Here is an 18,531-nt window from a genome sequence, read left to right on the forward strand (position 1 = left end):
TGGTCCTCAGTACCCAAGGCTCTCTCTTCCCAATGGGATTGCTCTAAGGAGGCAGACTCCTGCCCTGCCCCACCTCCCTGTATGAGCCACACCCTTCTCCCCCCTCCAGTTGTGGGGCTCTCTGCCAGCTGTTGGCTGGGAAGCTGACTGACCCCTGCCTTTGCCCCTCATGCTGCCAGCAGAGAGGAGAGCCAGTAGAGGACAGCAGAGGAGCCTTGGCCCTGAGTCCTGTGGCAGAGGGCGGAGCTGGGGCCACGTGTCCCACCTGGTTCCCCTCTCAGCAGGGAACTGCGCACCAGCCCCTGTGTGCTGTGTGTGGTGGGTCGCTGCAGCCTCCATGAAAGTGTTTGCCTTTCTAGCCACTGCCTGCTCTCTGGGGGTAGGGACCCTTGGCTTGGCGGGTGCAGGGCCACCTCCTTGGGGCCCCATCTGTCTGGGCCCTTTGGACTTTGTTTCCACATGGAGGGGAAGAAGGACCCACAGGCTGCTCTCTTGGCTCCTTGTGAGCTTCAGGGGTGGGGGGAGACGTGGGTCACCTACTACAGGCCCCTGCAGCCCTGAGCAGGCTCAGCACCTGACACAGGCCCTGCCCTTCTGTCCTGGCCCAGCGACCACAGCCAAGGGCATTCCCACCCACCTCTGGTCCTACTCTTGGTCCCTGCACCTACCTGACCTGGGCACTGCCCCCAAATAAAGGAATTATTTCCAGCCTGCTGCTTCATGTCCTGTGTCCTGGCGGATGGATTGGATGGGAGTGGGGGACGGTCACTGCCTCCCTCCTTAACAAGGATTCAACCTAGAACGTTGAGAACATTTTACTCTGTGAGACTAGCCACCCTCCTTACACACATACCCATCCCTTTACAGATGAGGATAGACATACTCAGAAAGTAAGGACACCTGCTCGGGGTCACACAGCTACTGGGGACAAGGTTCTTCCGAACTCCTCTCCCGAGGCATTCCCTGGCATCTCAGCCCCTAAAGTTATATCGCAACCCCCCACCCCACTCCCACCCACCGTGTAGAGGTGAGGGGCCCCGGTGCTTACAGGTTGGACTGCTAACTTCAAGGTCAGTAGTTTGAAACCACCACTGCCACTACCATGGAGACAGATACAGCTTTCTACGTCCATAGAGAATTCCAGTCTCAGCAACCCACAGGGACCATTCTATCCTCCTGCAGGGCCGCTCTGAGTCAGAACCGACTCACTAGCAGTGGGTTTAGGAGAGTATAGAGGCAGAAACCCGGCGGCCTAGCTCTGGGCTCAGAAGCCTTCTCGACTGACTCCTCTCCCATGGATGGGCGCTTCCTCTCTCCTAGGACGTGGGAAGGAGAGCTGAGTCATGGTTGAGATTTCAGCCTGTGGAAGTGACTGCTCTGTGTCAACTCAAGCGAGTTACTTAGTGGCTGTGGGCCTCGTCTGTAAAGTGGGACTAACAACGTACCCATCTAGCGACACGCAGGAAAAGTTCAGAGGGGAGGCTTGCATTCTGTCCTCTTTATTGCACTGCACCCCATCCCCCTTCCAGGTGGGCAGCTTCTGGGCAAGCCTTCTACAGCTCCTAGTCTCCTACCCCCCCTCCCTGGAGGGTCCTCAGCGGCAGCTTCAGGGCCTCTGAAGGGCGTTGGGGTTCCCATCTGTATTAGTCTAGGTACTTTGGAGAAACAAATCCACAGCAACTCACGTATAAGAGAGAGTTTTATGCAAAGAAAATGTGCATCACGAAAACATCCCAACCCAATGCTGCCCAAGCCCACAAGTCCAACATTAACCCATACCCAACACCAGTCCACAAAGTCCTTCACCTCACAAAACAGAGGCAATGATGCCGACTGCAGGAGGAAAGCTGAGTCCATGAACGTGTAAGCATCTCAGCACTGGCAAGGGTCTCCACACGGCTGCTCCAGCACCCAGGGCTGCATCGGGATAGATCCATGCGGCTTCTCCTTGGGGATGTCTTGTAGGAAATCCATCTTGCAAGCTGAAGCAGGGAACTGCTAAAGCAGCTGCACCCGATGCAACCATCACAAAACAAGAGACCCGAGAACTCGAAAGGCGAGGCTTCACCACCCATTTATCCCTCCGCCTTTCAACCAGCACCACATGTGATTATCGGCCAGGCTGGCACAATTAACTAACTCACCATCGCTTCACTGCTGCCCAGCCCCACAGAGCGTTCACCTGCCCACACACCACACCCGATCCAAGTGCCAAACGCAGCCAGGCCCGCTCCCCATTCCGCCCCCACTGGCATCACCAGAGCCGCCTCAGGGTCCAGACATCAGCCTCCCCTGCAGCCCTCCTCCGGCTACTTGGATCTACTTGTTACCCAGCCTGCCTTACACGCTCCTTCTCCAAGCTTTGGTGCAGCAGTCCCTCCTCCCTGGGTCACCCTCCCTCCCTCTCCCTTAGCCCTGTCTTTATTAGCTGCGTTCTTTTCACAAGTAGAAAACGCCTCGCCTGTAAGGACAGAAATGGATTATATAAGCGTGATTCAGAAGTTTGTGGCATGTGCGAATCAGGCTTCTTTCTCTCGTCCCACTCCCCAGAAGTGACTAGAGTCACCAGTATGTGTGGATGTCTGTGAGCAGTGTAAACCGTTAATGTGGCGGCTGGCTGCTAACTGAAAGGTTGCAGGCTCAAGTCCAGCCAAAGGCTCCTTAGAAGAGAGGCCTGGTGACCGATTTTTGAAAAGACCGATTTACCGAAAGCCCTATGGAGTACAGTTCTCTTCGGAGACACGGAGGGCCGCCGTGAGCTGGAACTGGTGGCAACTGGTTTAACAGTATGTGACAGACCTTTTCTTCCACACCGAAGGAGTCCTGATGGGGCGAACTCTCCGCTGGCAGTTCAAGCACACCCCGAGGCTTCCTGGAAGGATGACCCAGGGATCTACTTCCTGAAGAGAGCAGCTAGGAAAGCCCCCTGACTGGTTCTCCTCTGTCACCTGAGGGCAAGCTCACAGCCATCGAGCCCAGGCTGACGCAGAAGACCCTCTAGGATATGGGCGAACTGCCCTTGCGAGCTTGCAAGACGAACACCCTTCAGGACTGGAAAGGCCCATCTTTTCCCGCAAGGGCGGCTGGTGGTTTTGAATTGCTGACTCTGCCCTTACAGCCAGCGTGCAGCCCCAGGTCCTCCAGTGCCCCTTCACAGACATTTGTTGGGGGTGGGTGCCACCCACCCGGTGCTGGCCCATAGCCACCTTACGCACAACAGAAAGAAACCCTGCGCCGTCCTCACAACTGGGCCAGTGGTTACGGCCGCGGTGTCAACTCATCTCGTTAAGGGCCTTCCTCTTTTTCGCTGCCCTTTCACTTTGCCCAGCCTGACGTCCTTCTCCAGGACGGCTCTCCCTTTACGCCATGTCCAAAGTCTGTAAGACAAAGTACTCGCCATCCTGCCTCCAAGGATCACTCTGGCCGAACTGCTTCCAAGAGAGCTCGGCTTGCCCTTTCAGCAGCCCGTGGTCCTTTTAATATTCTTCCCCAACACCCAAACTCAAGTGCATCTTCTGTCTGCCTTATTTAGTGTTCGACTTTCCTTTTCTTTCTTTCTCTCTTTCGTTTAATGTGTCCAACTTTCACATGCGTGTGATGCAACGGAGAATACCAGGGCTTGGGTCAAGCACACCTTAGTCCTCAAAGTAACATCCTTGCTCTTCAATACTCCAAAGCGGTCTTGTGCAGCAGATTTACCTAATGCAACACATCACATCTTTTGATCTCTTGACCACTGCTTCCATGAGCATTGCCTATGGGTTTAAACAAGGCGAAATCGTGGACATGCATGCATTTAGCACCTGTGAAATACAAAATGGGGTTATGTTCTACCTACAAGGGGGCTAAATGGAAAATGGAAGGAAAGATCATGGAATTTCCCCATAAGCTTTTTGAAGCCTCTTTGTACTGTTCTGCATCTACGGGGCTTCATCCAAGATTAGATTTGCCCTGTGATTGTGCACCCCAAAACCAAACCCCTTGTCAGAGAGTCTATTTATACTCATAGCAACCCTAAAGACAGAGTAGAACTGCCCCACAGGGTTGCCAAGGCTGCACATCTTGGCAGAAGCAGCCTGCCACTTCTTTCTCCTGTAAAATGGCTGCTGGGTTCAAACCGCTGTCCTTTAGGCTAGCAACCAAATGCCTAAGCACCGGACCACCCAGATAGCATTAGATGTGATTCCAGGCGGGTCACACTGCTGGTTACAAACGGCTATGTTGAGCAGCCCGCTGTGTTTCAGGCACACCTGTGGAAGGGTTCCCAGAGGACGGATTCCTTGCACTGGGATTGAGAGTCTCCATCTCATACCTCCATCCACCAGGCAAACTCAGCTTCCACCCCTTGCCTTTCGGCCCCTTCCTCTGTCCCAGGCCCCAGCACTGGACCTGGCACAGAGGGGGTGCCCTGGGAGGGTTCCTTGAGTAAATGAGGGAAGGAGCCCTCCCTCCCTTCTGCTGCCACCCTCTCACCAGCCTCCCCTGCCACTCAGGCCTCAGCCCTCACATCCAGACCTTGCCTGCAACCTCCTCACTGGCTTCCTGGTCTCCCCTGCCCACACCAGTGACCTGTCTTGACAGCTGTTTCTCATGCCTTGTTGGGGCTCCCAGAGGGACTATCAGGTGGGCACAAATCACTTTAGTTTCACTCTAGTTATTCATGGAACTAATGTTTATGGGGTACCTGCTCTGGGCCAGGCCTGTCATCCAGATCCAGTCACGGTGTGTGATGTGTGGGCCCTGGGTAGGTCCGGGGTGCTGACAGGCTGCACTCAGCATATCATCAGGGTGCCCAAGAGAGTCCTTGTTGGTATTGTTGGGGAGACTCAGGGCAGGATTCTCAGTGGGGGCAATTTTAGGCCTGGGGCTTCAGTCACAGGTAGAGATGAGGAGGAGACCCTTCCAGAGGGAAGGCATGGCAGGGGCGGAGGTGGAAGGGCAGAAGCCACTCTATGAATTCAGAGTCCTCGAGAGAAGGTCAGGGGCCCCGGAGGGCAGGCAGAGGTGGTGCCCGTTCCTGTTAGGGCTGAAGAAAGAAGTGGCGCCACTCTCTGCTGGCTCCAGCCTATGTGGGGTGTCCCTAGGGGACAATGGGGGAGAGACAGACTGCACATGCCCCAGTCGTCCGGCCGTCAGAGAAGCTGGCAGCTCCCCTCTTTTAGCACCAACCAGGTGGACCCTCTGGGTAGCCTGCTTTTGCCGAGCTGGAGGACGCAAGTGGGGAGTTTGGGATCTCGGCAAAAGAGACCTGATTTTGAACCCAACTCGGCCATTTGATCAACTACAGGTGCCTTTCCTGTTGGAGCCTCAGTCCCCTCCCCTAGAAAGTGCAAGGAGGCTCCGCTGAGCTCAGTTCTCTGCTGCAGAGGAGGAAGCAGGGAAGACTTTGTTGGCGTGGTTTTGTTTTTTGGGAAACCATGACTGTTGGGGAGATATTTTAAAGGGGAAGTGGTTATGGGGAGGTGCCTAAAGGGAGCCCCCTTTCCTACCCAGCACCCCAGGGGCTCCCGCCAGCTGGCAGAGTCAGTTGCACAGGCTGCTGAGGAGAGTTGGGAGGGAGCAAAGGGGCTGACTGAAGCAGGGAAGTCTGGGTGGGGACAAAACTGAAGGATGACTGGTCATGTGGTAGCCTCACTGTCCTGAGTTCGAGTCCCAGTGAGAAGCCCTGTGGTGAGCTGTTTGCCCCTTGGGCAAACTACCTGGCCATTTGGTGCTACTTTCTCAGAGGGCTGAAAGCCTCCAGCTCACGGTGCTTGGGGCTGCGGTGAGATACTCTCTCCAAGGTTCCAGGCACCATGCCAACCACCAGGACACCTCTGACTCTTCCCTGCTAGGACTCTCTGAGTTTCCAGCTGTTGTGAGGCTCACCCCAATACAAGCAGGGCTCCTGTGCGGGGCTGGCTACCGCACCCCAGGATACAGACCCTACCTCAGTGGGTAGCCACAGCCCTCCAGAATGGCAACAGCCAGACGGCAAGGTTCAGATGGTGCTTCATTGGGGTACCCTGGTAGGGAACACCCTTATCTCCCCTGTACAGCTTCCATACCCTCAGCCACTTCTCCCCATGCCAACTGATCCTTGTCCATATTTTAAAATAATGTCACTTTAACTCTGTCCTGGCTTCTAAGTCTCTTCCACTTACTGGAGAGGAATCTAAGAAGGCAGAGCAGCAGCAGAGGTTTCCGCTCCGTCAAGGACACCTTCCTTCCAGCCAGGAATTGGAAGGGTCTGCTTCCCGAGGGATGTGAGGCCCCCATCTCTGGAGGTGTGCAAGGGCATGGAGGCGACAAGCCTCCACTGACAATTCCCCTGGGTTCTCTTGCAGATGGTTTTGGGGCCACACAGCATTCTCACCCTCTCTGTTGCCAGGTGCCTGTCCCTTCTGTCTTTTCCCCATCCCAGCCTCTGTTGGAAGCCAAGCTCTCATTCTTTGCCATTTCACGCCTCTCCTATTGGTAGCTGGTTTGCATCTAGGATCAAACTAAGAAAAGTCCTTTTTTCTTCCATGAGGCCAGAGGGCCCTGAAACAGCAGCCAGCGAGCTAGCACTTAGTGAGCAACTAGTTTGTTCAAAGCCACATTCCAGGAAGTTGCAGGGAAAGATGAGGTTAGGTATCTGATATCTGCAGCCTAGGTGGTCCTGAGCTTGAATCCTGCTCTTCCATGTAGCTGAATAATCTTGGACAAGTTAATCAACCTGTTTAAGCCCCCAGTTCCAGATTTCGGGGCCCACTGAGGCTTACACTAGCTTGCTGCCTATGTCACTGGCTAACTCAAACTGCAAGGTTAGGGATTCTGGGAATTTAAGAGTTGAGAAAGGCTGGGATTTCTGGGTTCTCACTTAGGTGTATAAAGAGATATTTGCAGAGTGTATTAGTCTGGGTAGACTAGAGAAACAAATCCACAGAAACTCATAGGTATATAAGAGAGAATTTTATATAAAGGGTAAGTGTACATTAATAAAGCATCCCAACCCAGTTCTGCCCAAGCCCCTAAGTCCAGCATTAGCCCATGTGTCCGACATTGATCTACAAAGTCCTCCACCATCTCACAAAACACACACAATAATGCTGACTGCAGGAGGACAGTCGAATCAGTGAACATGTAAGCATCTCAGCGCTGGCAGGGGTCTCCACATGGCTGCTCCAGCACCCAGGGCTGTATCAAGGTAGGTCCATGCGGCTTCTCCTCCAGGATGTCTTGCAGGAAGTGAGTCTTCCCAGCTGAATCAGGCAACTGGCTAAGGCAGCTGCCCCCTGGTCCAACCATCACAAAGCAACAGACTCCAGAACTAGAAAGGTGAGGCTCACCGAGCCATTTATCTCTCCGCCCTTCAATTAACCCCACATTGTTTACCGGCCAGGTTGGCACAATAGACCTTCACAGAGGATATAGTCAAAGGGTCAGTTCTCTGCAGGCTTTCTTGCCACAGTCATGTAACTTCCACACAAGATCGTGTGGCAGTCGGTGCCGAGTCCATTCTGCCTGCACAGCCCTGTGCACAGTGCCTAGTCTTGTGCCACCCTGAGCATTGTTCTGTTTGAATCCATCGTTGTAACCTTCTGTCAATCCATCTGGTCCAGGGTCTTCCTCTTTCTCACTAACTCTCTGCTTTACCAAGCATGTCCTTTTCCAAGGACAGGTCTCTGCTGATAACATGTCCACAGCACATGAGACAATATTTCACCACCTTGGCTTCTAAGGAGCATTCTGGTTATATTTGGTCTGAGACAGATTTGTGGTGGTACTATGCAAATAAAGTACTCATGAAACCCTGGTGGGGGATGGGATCATGCACCTAAGGCACAAGGAAGGGATGGGTTAGTTCTGCCATCCCACTAGGCTTAAAAGAGCCAATCCCAAAGCAGAAGGATGACCTCATTACCTCCTGGAGTGGAGCCCATCCTTTGGACCCAGGGGCCCTGGGCTGAGGTCCCCCTAGATTCAGGAGACAAGAGAGCTAGAGCACTGGATACAGTGAGCAGCAGAAGCAGCAACAGCAGCAACAGGACCAGGAGAATGGATGAGGAAGTGTGGTGACGTGGCTACCGTGGGGGTGCCAACTCACGGAGCACAGGGCCAAGTACCTTCCAGCCAAGGCTTGCTGGTGGAGTTGGGTGCCTCAGAACACTTATTGGTGGAGCTAAAGGACATTGTAACACCTGCCCAAACAAGACTGGAGGCAATGACAAGAGGTCAAGGGTCAAAGAGAGACTACCTTTGGGCATAGTTGAGTAAAGACAGCCCTGATCAAAGAACTGTGCCCTGAGTCATTCCTGATCCCCTACCATAGCCTGTTATCTCCTTAGTAAATCTCCTAATTGTACTGTGTGTGACATGGCTATTGTCACTAATTAAGCAGAGAGTAGTGGGAGGGATGGCTGGTATCAGAACTAGTAACAAGTCTGAGTGTGGAGGTATGTCCGATGTGAGCTCCACCTTGCAGGAATCACCCCCGGGGCGGATGATCTTTGTTCTCCTCCTCCCTTTTGAAGTTACAGGGGTACAGGGGTCAGACCTCTCCACCCGGTGATTTCCGCAGCTCGGAAGGGCTTCTCAGGTCCTTTGACCAGGTTCTGGGAGGAGGACTGTGTCCCACAGGGTTCTACAGCAGGTTGGCTTCTGGGAAAGCAGTCCCCCTGACAAGAAGGAAGACCCTAGCTCAGATTCCTAGTCCAGGGCACACGGTCCCTCTGCACACCTGGTGTCTTCCTGGATTCCTCCATTTAACAGACCCTGCACACGCCAGCCCTGCAATTCGCCTCTCCCGGAACGCTGACCTGGTTAAGGTAATGCACAGAGGTTGGTGTGCACAGGGACACAGGCAGTTCAGAAGGGCCAGTCTGGGTGGTTCTGGAAGGAGAAGTGGGAGGAACGAGGCAGTCCCGGGCCGCAGGGAGCGGCTCGCGGGAGGGCTGAGGGTGGGTGGAGTTTTTCCCAGTCGGCGGGCAGGTCGGGAAGGGGTTGGGCCGGCCTACAAGTGAAGACAGGCGAGAGATGGGCGGGCGCTCCCCTGTGGAGCCCGGGCAGTGAATGCGGCTGGACAGATTCCTGGGATCCCTCTCTAGGGACCCGGAACCACGGGGCACCAGATACGGCGGATTTCCGAGATCCACTCCCCAACTTTAGAAGCTAAAGCCCTTACAAGCTGGAGCCTGGATCCATGCTGAGCTTCAGATTCCCGAAAGGAGACCTTCGGCAGGACTCCAAATCTCTATCTCCAGAGCCCCCAGGAACTTTCCCAACCGGATTTCCGATCCCAAGATCCCTGGATTCTTGGTCCCCGGCTCCCGGCCCGCCCTAGGTTCCCAGAAGCGGGGGCTGGCACCCGAGCGTCCCCGCATGGCGATGCCGTGCTCCCGGCCCCGGGTCCTGGAGCGCGCTGGCAGCTGCTGGCAGGACCCACTGGCCGAGGCGCAGTGCCGGGGCCGGCCGCCCGCGGCGCCCCCCGGCCGGGGCTGCTCCTGGAGCCGGTCGCTCAGCGTAGTCTACGTGCTGACCCGAGAGCCGCAGGCCGGGGCGGAGACCGGAGCAGGAACCGAGGCGGAGCCGCTGCCCCTGCGCTGCCTACGCGAGGCCTGCGCGCAGCTCCAGGGTTCACGGCCGTCACCGCAGCTGCACAGCCTGCCTTTCGGAACTCTGGCTCTGGGCGACACCGCGGCTCTGGACGCCTTCTACAACGCGGGTGAGCCCGCGCCGGGGGCGGGGCGGGGCGGGGCGCCTCCAGGGAGGGGCCAAGTGGGTGCAGCTTTAGGAGGCTTAACGGCATCTAAAGTTGCTAGAGCCTGAGCCAGAGCCTTGATTAAAGTTGAATCTGAGGGTCCTGAAACACGGCCTGGCTTAGGGTGGAACTTGGCGGATCCTGGAGTGGGGACCACTCCTGGAGAGGGGCGAGAGTTGGGGCGGGGCTTAGAGACTCTGGGCGGGGCTTGCGGTAGGGCGGGCTTCTCCTTGGGCCTGCAAGCAGGTGCCACACTGGGGAAAGGGGGATCGGCTTAGAAGCCGGTGCAGGAGTTTTTAGCTTGGGAATAAGGTGGTTAAAACACTCGGCGGCGAACAGGTGGACGATGGGAATTTACTAGCTGCTCTAAGGAACGAAGATGTGGCCGTCTGCTTCAGCAAAGATTTAAGTTTTGGGAATTCTACAGGAAATTCTGTATTTTGTCCTATGGAGTCTCTGAGTTGGAATCAACTTCACAGCCACGTGTTTAGTGTACGACTTTCAAGGATAGAGAGGGAGAAAGGAAAGCAAAGAAACCCAAGCATATTGGGCCTGGGTAGGTGTTGAGGCCCCAGCAGCTCTAGGGATGGGGTGGGGGTGGATCACACCACAAGGCCGCCCCTTTCTCCCTCCAACCCAGAAGCTCTGTTCTCTGGTGCTTAGTTTTCCCTCCCAAAGTCAGAACCAGGTTTGCCAGTCTGTTCATGAAATCGGGATCCAAAAATGAATGCTGTCCCTACCCTGAGACACAAAGACGCACACAGAGCCAGAGCCAGACAAGAATGGCACACAGGTATCATACACTATCACACGCAGTGGACACAGGTGGAGACACAGGCATGAGAACACTGGTAGACAAGAGCCCAGGGGACAGGCTTCCTTTAGCTGCACAACTGCCTCTCAATGGCCTAGAACAGGCTCTGGGCTGGTACCTAATGGTCCCAACTGTGGGTGTCCACAAGCTCAGTGAGCAGCAGACCTGGGCCCAGCCCTCTTCAAGGGGACAGTGACTGGTGAGGCCAACTTTGCTCCTGCTACACTACAGAGAGCAGTTCTATTTAAGAGGCAGAGGACCCCTAAAAGGGGGAAACTGAGGCCCAGAGAGACTTTGCAACCTGCTGGAGTCATTGAAAGGCAGGCTGAGCTTGGGTGGGTCCGTGTCGGTGCCTGCAGACATCGTGGTGCTGGAGGTGAGCAGCTCGCTGGCCCAGCCCTCCCTCTTCTACCACCTCGGGGTGCGGGAGAGCTTCAGCATGACCAACAACGTGCTCCTCTGCTCCCAGGCCGACCTCCCTGACCTGCAGGCCCTGCGGGTAGGTGGGCAAGGGCTGGTGGTGGTGGGAGTCACAGGGCTGGGCTGGTGCCTCTCAGATCACCAGCCTCTGACTCCATCCCTCCCTCCGACAGGAGGATATTTTCCAGAAGAACTCGGTGAGCAGAACCCACCTCTCCCTCCAAATTGCCCTTTGGCCTCCATAGTGACCTATATGACCACCAATATCCTTTCTCCCCTTCTCAGTCACCTCTGACCTCCCTAATGCCCCTGACTTCTGATGTCATCCTCTATTCTTTGACCTCCCTCCATGACGTGTACCCCTCCTTGCCATTCCAGTGCTCATGAGTGCTGTCCTTTGACCCCTCACTCCCTTCCCTAACCCTGAGCTGACCTCCTGTTCCCTGGCCCCCTCCCCACAGGATTGCGTTGGCAGCTACACACTGATTCCTTATGTGGTGACAGCCACCAATCGGGTGCTGTGTGGTGATGCAGGTGTCCTGAGGGGCCTGGCTGATGGGCTGGTGCAGGCTGGGGTGGGCACGGAGGCCCTGCTTACGCCACTGGTGAGCCGACTGGCCCGGCTGCTGGAGGTCACGCCCACAGACTCCTGGTAATGGGGGGTCCACGGGGCAGGGGCACCAGGAGGGAGACTGGTGAGAATACAGGTGGCAGGGGCCAAGCGGCAGACCGAACCATTCTCTCTTCTCTCTCCCCCTGTGCTGGGCACCAGCGGCTACTTCCGGGAGACCATTCGGCAGGACATCCGGCGGGTGCGGGAACGTTTCAGTGGGCAGCAGCTGCGGCAGGAGCTTGCTCGCCTGCAGCGGAGGCTGGACAGCGTGGAGCTGCTGACTCCCGACATCGTCATGAACCTGCTGCTCTCCTACCGCGACGTGCAGGTGGGGGGTGGGGGGTGTCACAGCCATCCAGAGACCTTGCTGTGCAAGCACTTGGTGTCAGGCGGACCCCACTTCTGCTCAGGGTGGTGCCACTGGGGCAAGGGAGCTAACCTTTCTGAGCCTCAGGGGAGCTCATGGCAGTTGTGCGGGGTTGGGGCCCTGTGGGTGCTCTAAGCCGTGTGTGGTGTCTGAGTTGCAGGAGTGGGGGAAGTGAGGGGAGAGGGTCCGTGGTCAGGGTCTTTCTCAGGAGCTGGGGATCTAAGAGGCCCTCAGAAGCCATTCTGCTAGTGCTTGCTGCCCCTCACTTAGGACTACTCAGCCATCATTGACCTGGTGGAGACCCTGCAGGCCTTGCCCACCTGTGACGTGGCTGAGCAGCACAACGTTTGCTTCCACTACACCTTCGCCCTTAACCGGTGAGTGGCTGAACAGGCTCGGTCCCAGCCATGTGGGGGTCCTGTAGCCTGGGTCTCTGCTGTGCAAGATTGTTGCCGCCTGGCATCACTGTGGTTCAGCGGATTCACTGGCCTGGGTCCCCGACGCCGAAAGGCCCCTCTAGCTCGGGGTGACAGATGGCCTGGGAAAGAGCACAGCCATCCAAGGTCCCTGCTATTCAGTTATGACAGGGAAGAGTTACGTCCACTGGTGCCCTTGCCTCTAGAGAGGTCAGGGCTGACCCACCAAAGCCACTGTCATTCTGGACTCCAGATTATTAAGCCCCTGGAAGGGTTCCGTGTCTAGGGTCTGGTGGTGGTCCCTGGTAGGGGCATCCCAGCCCACCTGCCCCTCCTTCAGGAGGAACAGGCCTGGGGACCGTGAGAAGGCGCTGGCTGTGCTGCTGCCTGTCGTCCAGCGTGAGGGCTTGGTAGCTCCTGACCTGTACTGCATGTGTGGCCGTATCTACAAGGACATGTTCTTCAGCTCTGGCTTCCAGGATACTGGCCACAGGGAGCAGGCCTATCACTGGTAAGGGGCACAAGCATGGGCAATGAGCTCAACTGGGGCGACAGGATGGGACCTGCAGGAATCTGTCTAGCCGCCACCACCCACCTTCCTCCACCCCCACCCCCCCGCTCCCCCCACGCCAGGTATCGAAAGGCCTTCGAGGTGGAGCCCAGCCTCCACTCGGGCATCAATGCCGCGGTGCTCCTCATTGCCGCCGGGCAGTGCTTTGAGGACTCCGAGGAGCTCTGGCTCATAGGTGGGTCCCCAGCCTGGTGCCCTTAGGGGCCTGGGAAAAGGGCTGGACGGGAGGATGTGGTTGGGGCTAAGCACACTCCCTTCTCCACCCATATCTGGGCCCTCACACTTGTTCTCTCAGATGTCTTTGAGCCCACACCCGTGCCCAAGTTCACACCTGTATTCATTCCATAAATAGTTGTGGCCAAGCCCTCACCTCTGCCTGGACACCACTACCTCGCTCATCCCCTGGTTTTTACTCCTGTCTCTGTATGTGCCCACACTCCTGACCCCATGACTGGTGAGACCCACACTTGTCCACTCCGCACTTACTGGGGCCTGTGGCCCTCTCCCTCAGGCATGAAGCTGGGCTGCCTGCTGGCCCACAAAGGCTGCGTGGAGAAGATGCAGTATTACTGGGACGTAGGTTTCTACCTGGGCGCCCAGATCCTCGCCAATGATCCTTCCCAGGTGGCGCTGGCTGCAGAGCAGCTGTACAAGCTCAATGCCCCCATATGGTAGGTTTTGGTCTGGTTTGACAACATGTCCTATACCCATGTCCACTGGCACTCTGGCCTGGACCCTGAGCCAATGACCTGAACCCTTCAAGGCCAGTGCCCAGAGCACCCAAGTCACCACATTCTGGCCACATCCAAGCCAGCTTCCTCTTGCTGGCAGTGCCAGCTGGTGCCTGGGCTGGGCTGAGGACAAGGCTATGCCTACAGGTACCTGGTGTCGGTGATGGAAACCTTCCTGCTGTACCAGCACTTCAGACCATCCCCAGAGCCCACCGGAGGGCCCTTGCTCCGTGCCCACTTTTGGCTCCACTTCTTGCTACAGTCCTGCCAGCCATTCAAGCCCACCGCTCCACAAGGGGACCAGTACTTGGTGAGGCCCACTGGGCTGGGGGATGCAGGGGAGGGGCAGCCCCTTCTGACCCCTCCCCCTCGCGGCCTGCAGGTGCTGGTCCTGGAGCTCAACAAGGTGCTACTGCCAGCGCAGCTGGAGGTCCGAGGGAGGGACCCCGTGAGCGAGGTGGCCCTTAGCCTGGTGGAGCCCAGCAGCCAGGTGAAGGCATCCGAGCCCCTTCATGGCTAGCACACACCTTCCATGCCCCCGCCCGCCCCCAGTACCCCACGGAGCCCCTTTCTTTCCACAGGATGCGCCCTCCTGCTGGACCTTTCCAGTCGCCTCCATCTGCGGGGTCAGGTGGGACGCAGGGGGTGGTGGGGATGTGGGGGTTTGTGTGTAGGGGGGCGGCGCTGCGGGAGCAGCAAGACGCTGCTGCCCGCCGCCTGAATCTCACCAGCCCTTCTGCCCTGCCAGCACCTCAAAGCTGGACGAGCGCTGCTGCTTCCTCTACGCGCTCCCGCCGGCTCAGGACGTGCAGTTGTGCTTCCCCAGCGGAGGGCACTGCCAGTGGTGCGCGCAACGCCGGTGGGGCCAGGGATGCTGAGGAGTGCGGGCAAAGCCGGCACTGCCCCACCCGCCAAAAAAGGTGCCCCCCTCACCCTAACCTCTCCCGCCCGCAGGTTCTGCGGCCTGATCCAGACCTCGGTGACAAGTCCGGATTCCACAGTACCCATGGAAGAGGCAGGGGACGTGGGGGAGGAGCTGGAGGTGAGGTGGTGCCTGGGAGCTGGCGGAGGGGGCAGGGCAGGGGCCCAGTTGACCCCCCATCTCGTCCTGTGCCCCCGCAGTTTGACTATGAGTACTCAGAGACCGGCGAGAGGTTGGTGCTGGGCAAGGGCACATATGGGGTGGTGTATGCGGGCCGCGAGCGACACACGAGAGTCCGCATCGCTATCAAGGAGATCCCGGAGCGCGACAGCAGGTGCGGCCCTGGGGGCCCAAGGGTGCGGCTGTGGGCATGCCAGGGCTCACGAGGTCTGGTCGGGTGGGCGGGCCCTGGAATTTAGAGGGCCCTTGGCAGGGCAATGGGAGGGAGCAACTGGTGAGGGCCAAGTGGGTGGGCCCCTGGTCAGAAGTGACCTGGTGAGTAGGGTGGTATGGGTGGGAAACAGGGTGTGGGCAGGGCGGACTCTGGGGGTGTAGCCAGTCTGGCCCTGGAGACATGACCATCACTGCCCAGACCTGTCTCAAAGTCCCCACCCTCTGTCTCCCCTGGGGGCGTCTTGGTTACACATCGGTCTGTGAACCACAAGGTCAGCAGTTTGAAACTACCAGCAGCTCCGTGGGCGAGAGATGACATATTCTACTCCCATAAAGAGTTACAGTCTCGAAAACCCACAGGCGCAGGTCTGCCCTGCCCGATCGGGTCCCTGTGAGCCAGAACTGGCTCCCTAGCAGTGACTTTCTCTGTTTTCTTTTATTACCTTTTCTGGTGGCCCTGAGGTTAGAGTGCTAACCCCAAGTGGTGGTGGTGGGGGGTGTCAATCCTAGCAGCCGCTTGGCCAGAAAAACATGACCTCCTCCCCTAAGGATGTACCACCTCAGAAACCCACTTTCGGGTCCCTGTGAGTTGGCATCGTCTGGATGCGGCGTGGTTTACATTCTGCAGGTTCTCTCAGCCCCTGCATGAAGAGATCGCGCTACACAAACGCCTGAGACACAAGAACATCGTGCGCTATCTGGGCTCGGCCAGCCAGGGCGGCTACCTCAAGATCTTCATGGAGGAAGTTCCCGGAGGTACCTGACCTGCGTGGCCAGGGAATGGAACCCAAGTGTGGGCCTGGGGTGGAGCCAGGCAGGGCGCAGCACCATGAGGCGGAGTTGGGGTGTGGGGGGAGCTGGGGATAAGCCTCAGCCCAGAATTACCCAACCTAGTGGGGTTGAGTAATGGAGTCTGGGGCCATGGCATGGGTGTGCCTGGACCGTGAGCAAGTGATTGGGATATTTGTGGTCCCGGTGAGGGACCAGTTGGGGGAAGCGGTTTCCAATGATGGACTTGAATTTGTGTCTGCCAGGCAGCCTGTCCTCCTTGCTGCGGTCAGTGTGGGGACCCCTGAAGGACAACGAGAGCACCATCAGTTTCTATACCCGCCAGATCCTGCAGGGGCTGAGCTACCTGCATGACAATCACATTGTGCACCGGGATATCAAGGTAACCCCATGGCTGGCGCCAACCTGGGCCCCCAGGAGAGAGTATCTGGAGTGGGGTCCAGTCCTGATGTCAGGGGCTCAAACTTGTGGCCACTCTGATCAGGGGGACAATGTGCTGATCAATACCTTCAGTGGGCTGCTCAAGATCTCTGACTTTGGCACCTCCAAGCGGCTGGCGGGCATCACACCCTGCACGGAGACCTTTACAGGTGACAAGGGCTGGGGCACAGAACTCTTGGGCTCTTCTCTTGGACATGGAGTGTGAGTCCTCATGGGAGCTCGGGTGGAACCCAGTGCAAGTGATTCAGCCAGGAGTAGGTGATGGGATTTAGACTGGGAGCTCCGGTAGGAAATGAAGTTGAGTTTAATGCCTGAATTGGAACACAGGGGTGTTTATGCAGGCCAGTATAGGGATTGGAGGCAAAAATGGGTGCTAGAGCTCAGGGTATATGGTGGGACCCTACTGTAGGTGACAAAGTCCCGGGAATGTGATGGAACCTAGGACAAGTAACGGGAGCCTGGGCAGTTGATGGAGCCCAGGATGAGAGAGAAAACTCAGCATAGACGTTTGATGATGGGATCAACCTTGAATGGTGGGCTTAGGTGGGCATCGTTGCTCCCGGTCCTACCCTAGGAACCCTACAGTATATGGCTCCAGAGATCATTGACCAAGGCCCCCGAGGGTATGGCAAGGCAGCCGACATCTGGTCCCTGGGCTGCACTGTAATTGAGATGGCTACAGGCCGCCCTCCCTTCTATGAGCTGGGGAGCCCCCAGGCTGCTATGTTTCAGGTGAGACTTAGCCCACAGCAGAGGGCCAGGGCCAGCCTCAGCATTTCTCTGACTCCAAGCATTTTCCTGCCTGCTCTCCCTGACTCCCCTAGGTGGGCATGTACAAGGTACATCCACCAGTGCCCAGCTCTCTGTCAGCGGAGGCCCAGGCCTTCCTCCTCCGAGCTTTCGAGCCAGACCCTCGCCTCCGAGCTGCTGCTCAAGCTCTCCTGGAGGATCCTTTTCTGCAGCCGGGGAAGAGGAGCCGCAGCCCTGGCTCGCCCCGCCATGCTCCACGGCCTTCAGGTGCTACGGGGTGTGGGGTGAGGGAATGAGACGCTGGGGGGAGAGCAGGGGAGCTGTGGAGGTGACAGGGCTGACAGCCCTGTCCTCTCTCAGATGTCCCTTCCGCCAGCCCCATTCTCTCAGCTGATTCGGCCACACAGTCCCAGACATTCCCGTGTCCTCAAGCACTCTCTCAGCACCTACCCAGCCCTCCCAAGCGCTGCCTCAGTTATGGGGGCACCAGCCAGCTCCGGTGAGAGCCTAGGGTCTTGTGTGGGTTCTTAGCCTGGTTATGCCCTTGGATGCCTTTCAGAAAAATCCTTCCTTGGGGCCTGGCCACACTGACCACTTGCAAGGATAGCATTTGGTGCCTCCTCCTGCCCTCTTGCAGATGCTTTTACTTGTATTTATTGTGAAAGTAAAAGGGCCTGAGTTTAAACCCTTGGACGGAGGTGGAGGTCCAGGGCTGCTGCCCGCCCTCCATCAGCCACTCCCCAACGCATCCAGGGTGCCCGAAGGAGCTGGGGCCGAAGAGCCCACGTCCCCCGAGGAGAGTTCGGGACTGAGTCTGCTGCACCAAGAGAGCAAGCGGCGGGCCATGCTGGCCTCCGTGCTGGAACAGGAGCGGAGGGCGCTGGCCAACAGTCTGCGGCTCCTGGAGCGGGAACAGGTGCGGTGGCCCGCCCCCGCGCCCCCTGGCGGCCGAGGGGGGAAGCACTCCAATCGTGGCTCGCCCCCCCCCTCCCCCAGCGTCTCCCTGTGCTCTCTGGGCTGGGGCCACACGCGGACCACCTTTCTCTGTTCTCAGGGTCCTTGGCTTGACAGGCATCATGTGGAACAGCTACTGCGCGGCCTCGGAGCGCACATCCACACTCCCAACCGGCGGCAGCTGGCCCAGGACCTGCGGGAGCTGCAAGGGCAGCTGCGGGCCCAGGGCCTCGACCCTGCGCTGCTTCACGGACCCCTCTTTGCCTTCCCGGACGCGGTGAGAAGAGCTTTCCGTTGTTAGGTTGCTGTTAGGTGCCATCGAGTCGGTTCCGACTCCGGGTGAGCGACCCTACACGAGAAGGAACCACCGCCGCGTCCCGCGCCACCCTCACGATTGTTGTAATGTTGAAAGCCCGTGGTTCCAGCCACGGGATCGGCCCGCCTCGTCGAGAGGCTTCCCCTTTCCGCTGAGAGGTTTCCATAGTCAGGGCTGTCAATAAGAGGTGTGGAGCGCCACGTGGTGCCGGGACTCCATCTTCGCCGAAGCTGGAAAGGAGCGTCCGCTCCTCCTAGCTTCCGGCCCCTCCCTTAGCCGCCACCCCGCGCCCGGCCGCGCTTCCAACCCCGCC

General features: G+C 57.7%; 2 protein-coding genes across 2 annotated transcripts in view; both read left to right on the top strand.

Annotated features, from left to right (window-relative positions):
• Nucleotides 1-1,619, top strand: part of CD164L2 (CD164 molecule like 2) — a 4,422-nt gene extending 2,803 nt beyond the window's left edge. The window contains exon 5 of the mRNA XM_013005270.1: nt 1,530-1,619. Coding sequence (XP_012860724.1) covers nt 1,530-1,619 — 90 coding nt within the window. The remainder of the gene's footprint in view (nt 1-1,529) is intronic.
• Nucleotides 1,620-9,342: 7,723 nt separating this feature from the next.
• MAP3K6 (mitogen-activated protein kinase kinase kinase 6) overlaps nt 9,343-18,531 on the top strand; it is a 10,998-nt gene continuing 1,809 nt past the window's right edge. Inside the window, exons 1-23 of the mRNA XM_004705066.2 lie at nt 9,343-9,685; nt 10,895-11,034; nt 11,129-11,152; nt 11,417-11,607; nt 11,728-11,896; nt 12,206-12,312; nt 12,692-12,862; nt 12,985-13,097; nt 13,434-13,593; nt 13,801-13,963; nt 14,036-14,143; nt 14,235-14,284; nt 14,402-14,497; nt 14,608-14,695; nt 14,776-14,909; nt 15,597-15,724; nt 16,003-16,139; nt 16,242-16,347; nt 16,773-16,930; nt 17,023-17,215; nt 17,309-17,447; nt 17,702-17,864; nt 18,003-18,179. Of these exons, the coding sequence (XP_004705123.1) occupies nt 9,343-9,685; nt 10,895-11,034; nt 11,129-11,152; nt 11,417-11,607; nt 11,728-11,896; nt 12,206-12,312; nt 12,692-12,862; nt 12,985-13,097; nt 13,434-13,593; nt 13,801-13,963; nt 14,036-14,143; nt 14,235-14,284; nt 14,402-14,497; nt 14,608-14,695; nt 14,776-14,909; nt 15,597-15,724; nt 16,003-16,139; nt 16,242-16,347; nt 16,773-16,930; nt 17,023-17,215; nt 17,309-17,447; nt 17,702-17,864; nt 18,003-18,179 (3,258 nt within the window). The remainder of the gene's footprint in view (nt 9,686-10,894; nt 11,035-11,128; nt 11,153-11,416; nt 11,608-11,727; nt 11,897-12,205; nt 12,313-12,691; nt 12,863-12,984; nt 13,098-13,433; nt 13,594-13,800; nt 13,964-14,035; nt 14,144-14,234; nt 14,285-14,401; nt 14,498-14,607; nt 14,696-14,775; nt 14,910-15,596; nt 15,725-16,002; nt 16,140-16,241; nt 16,348-16,772; nt 16,931-17,022; nt 17,216-17,308; nt 17,448-17,701; nt 17,865-18,002; nt 18,180-18,531) is intronic.

The sequence above is a fragment of the Echinops telfairi genome, unplaced genomic scaffold, assembly GCF_000313985.2.
Source record: "Echinops telfairi isolate 266 unplaced genomic scaffold, ASM31398v2 ScPeMD7_7457;HRSCAF=8495, whole genome shotgun sequence".
Lineage (NCBI taxonomy): Eukaryota > Metazoa > Chordata > Mammalia > Afrosoricida > Tenrecidae > Echinops > Echinops telfairi.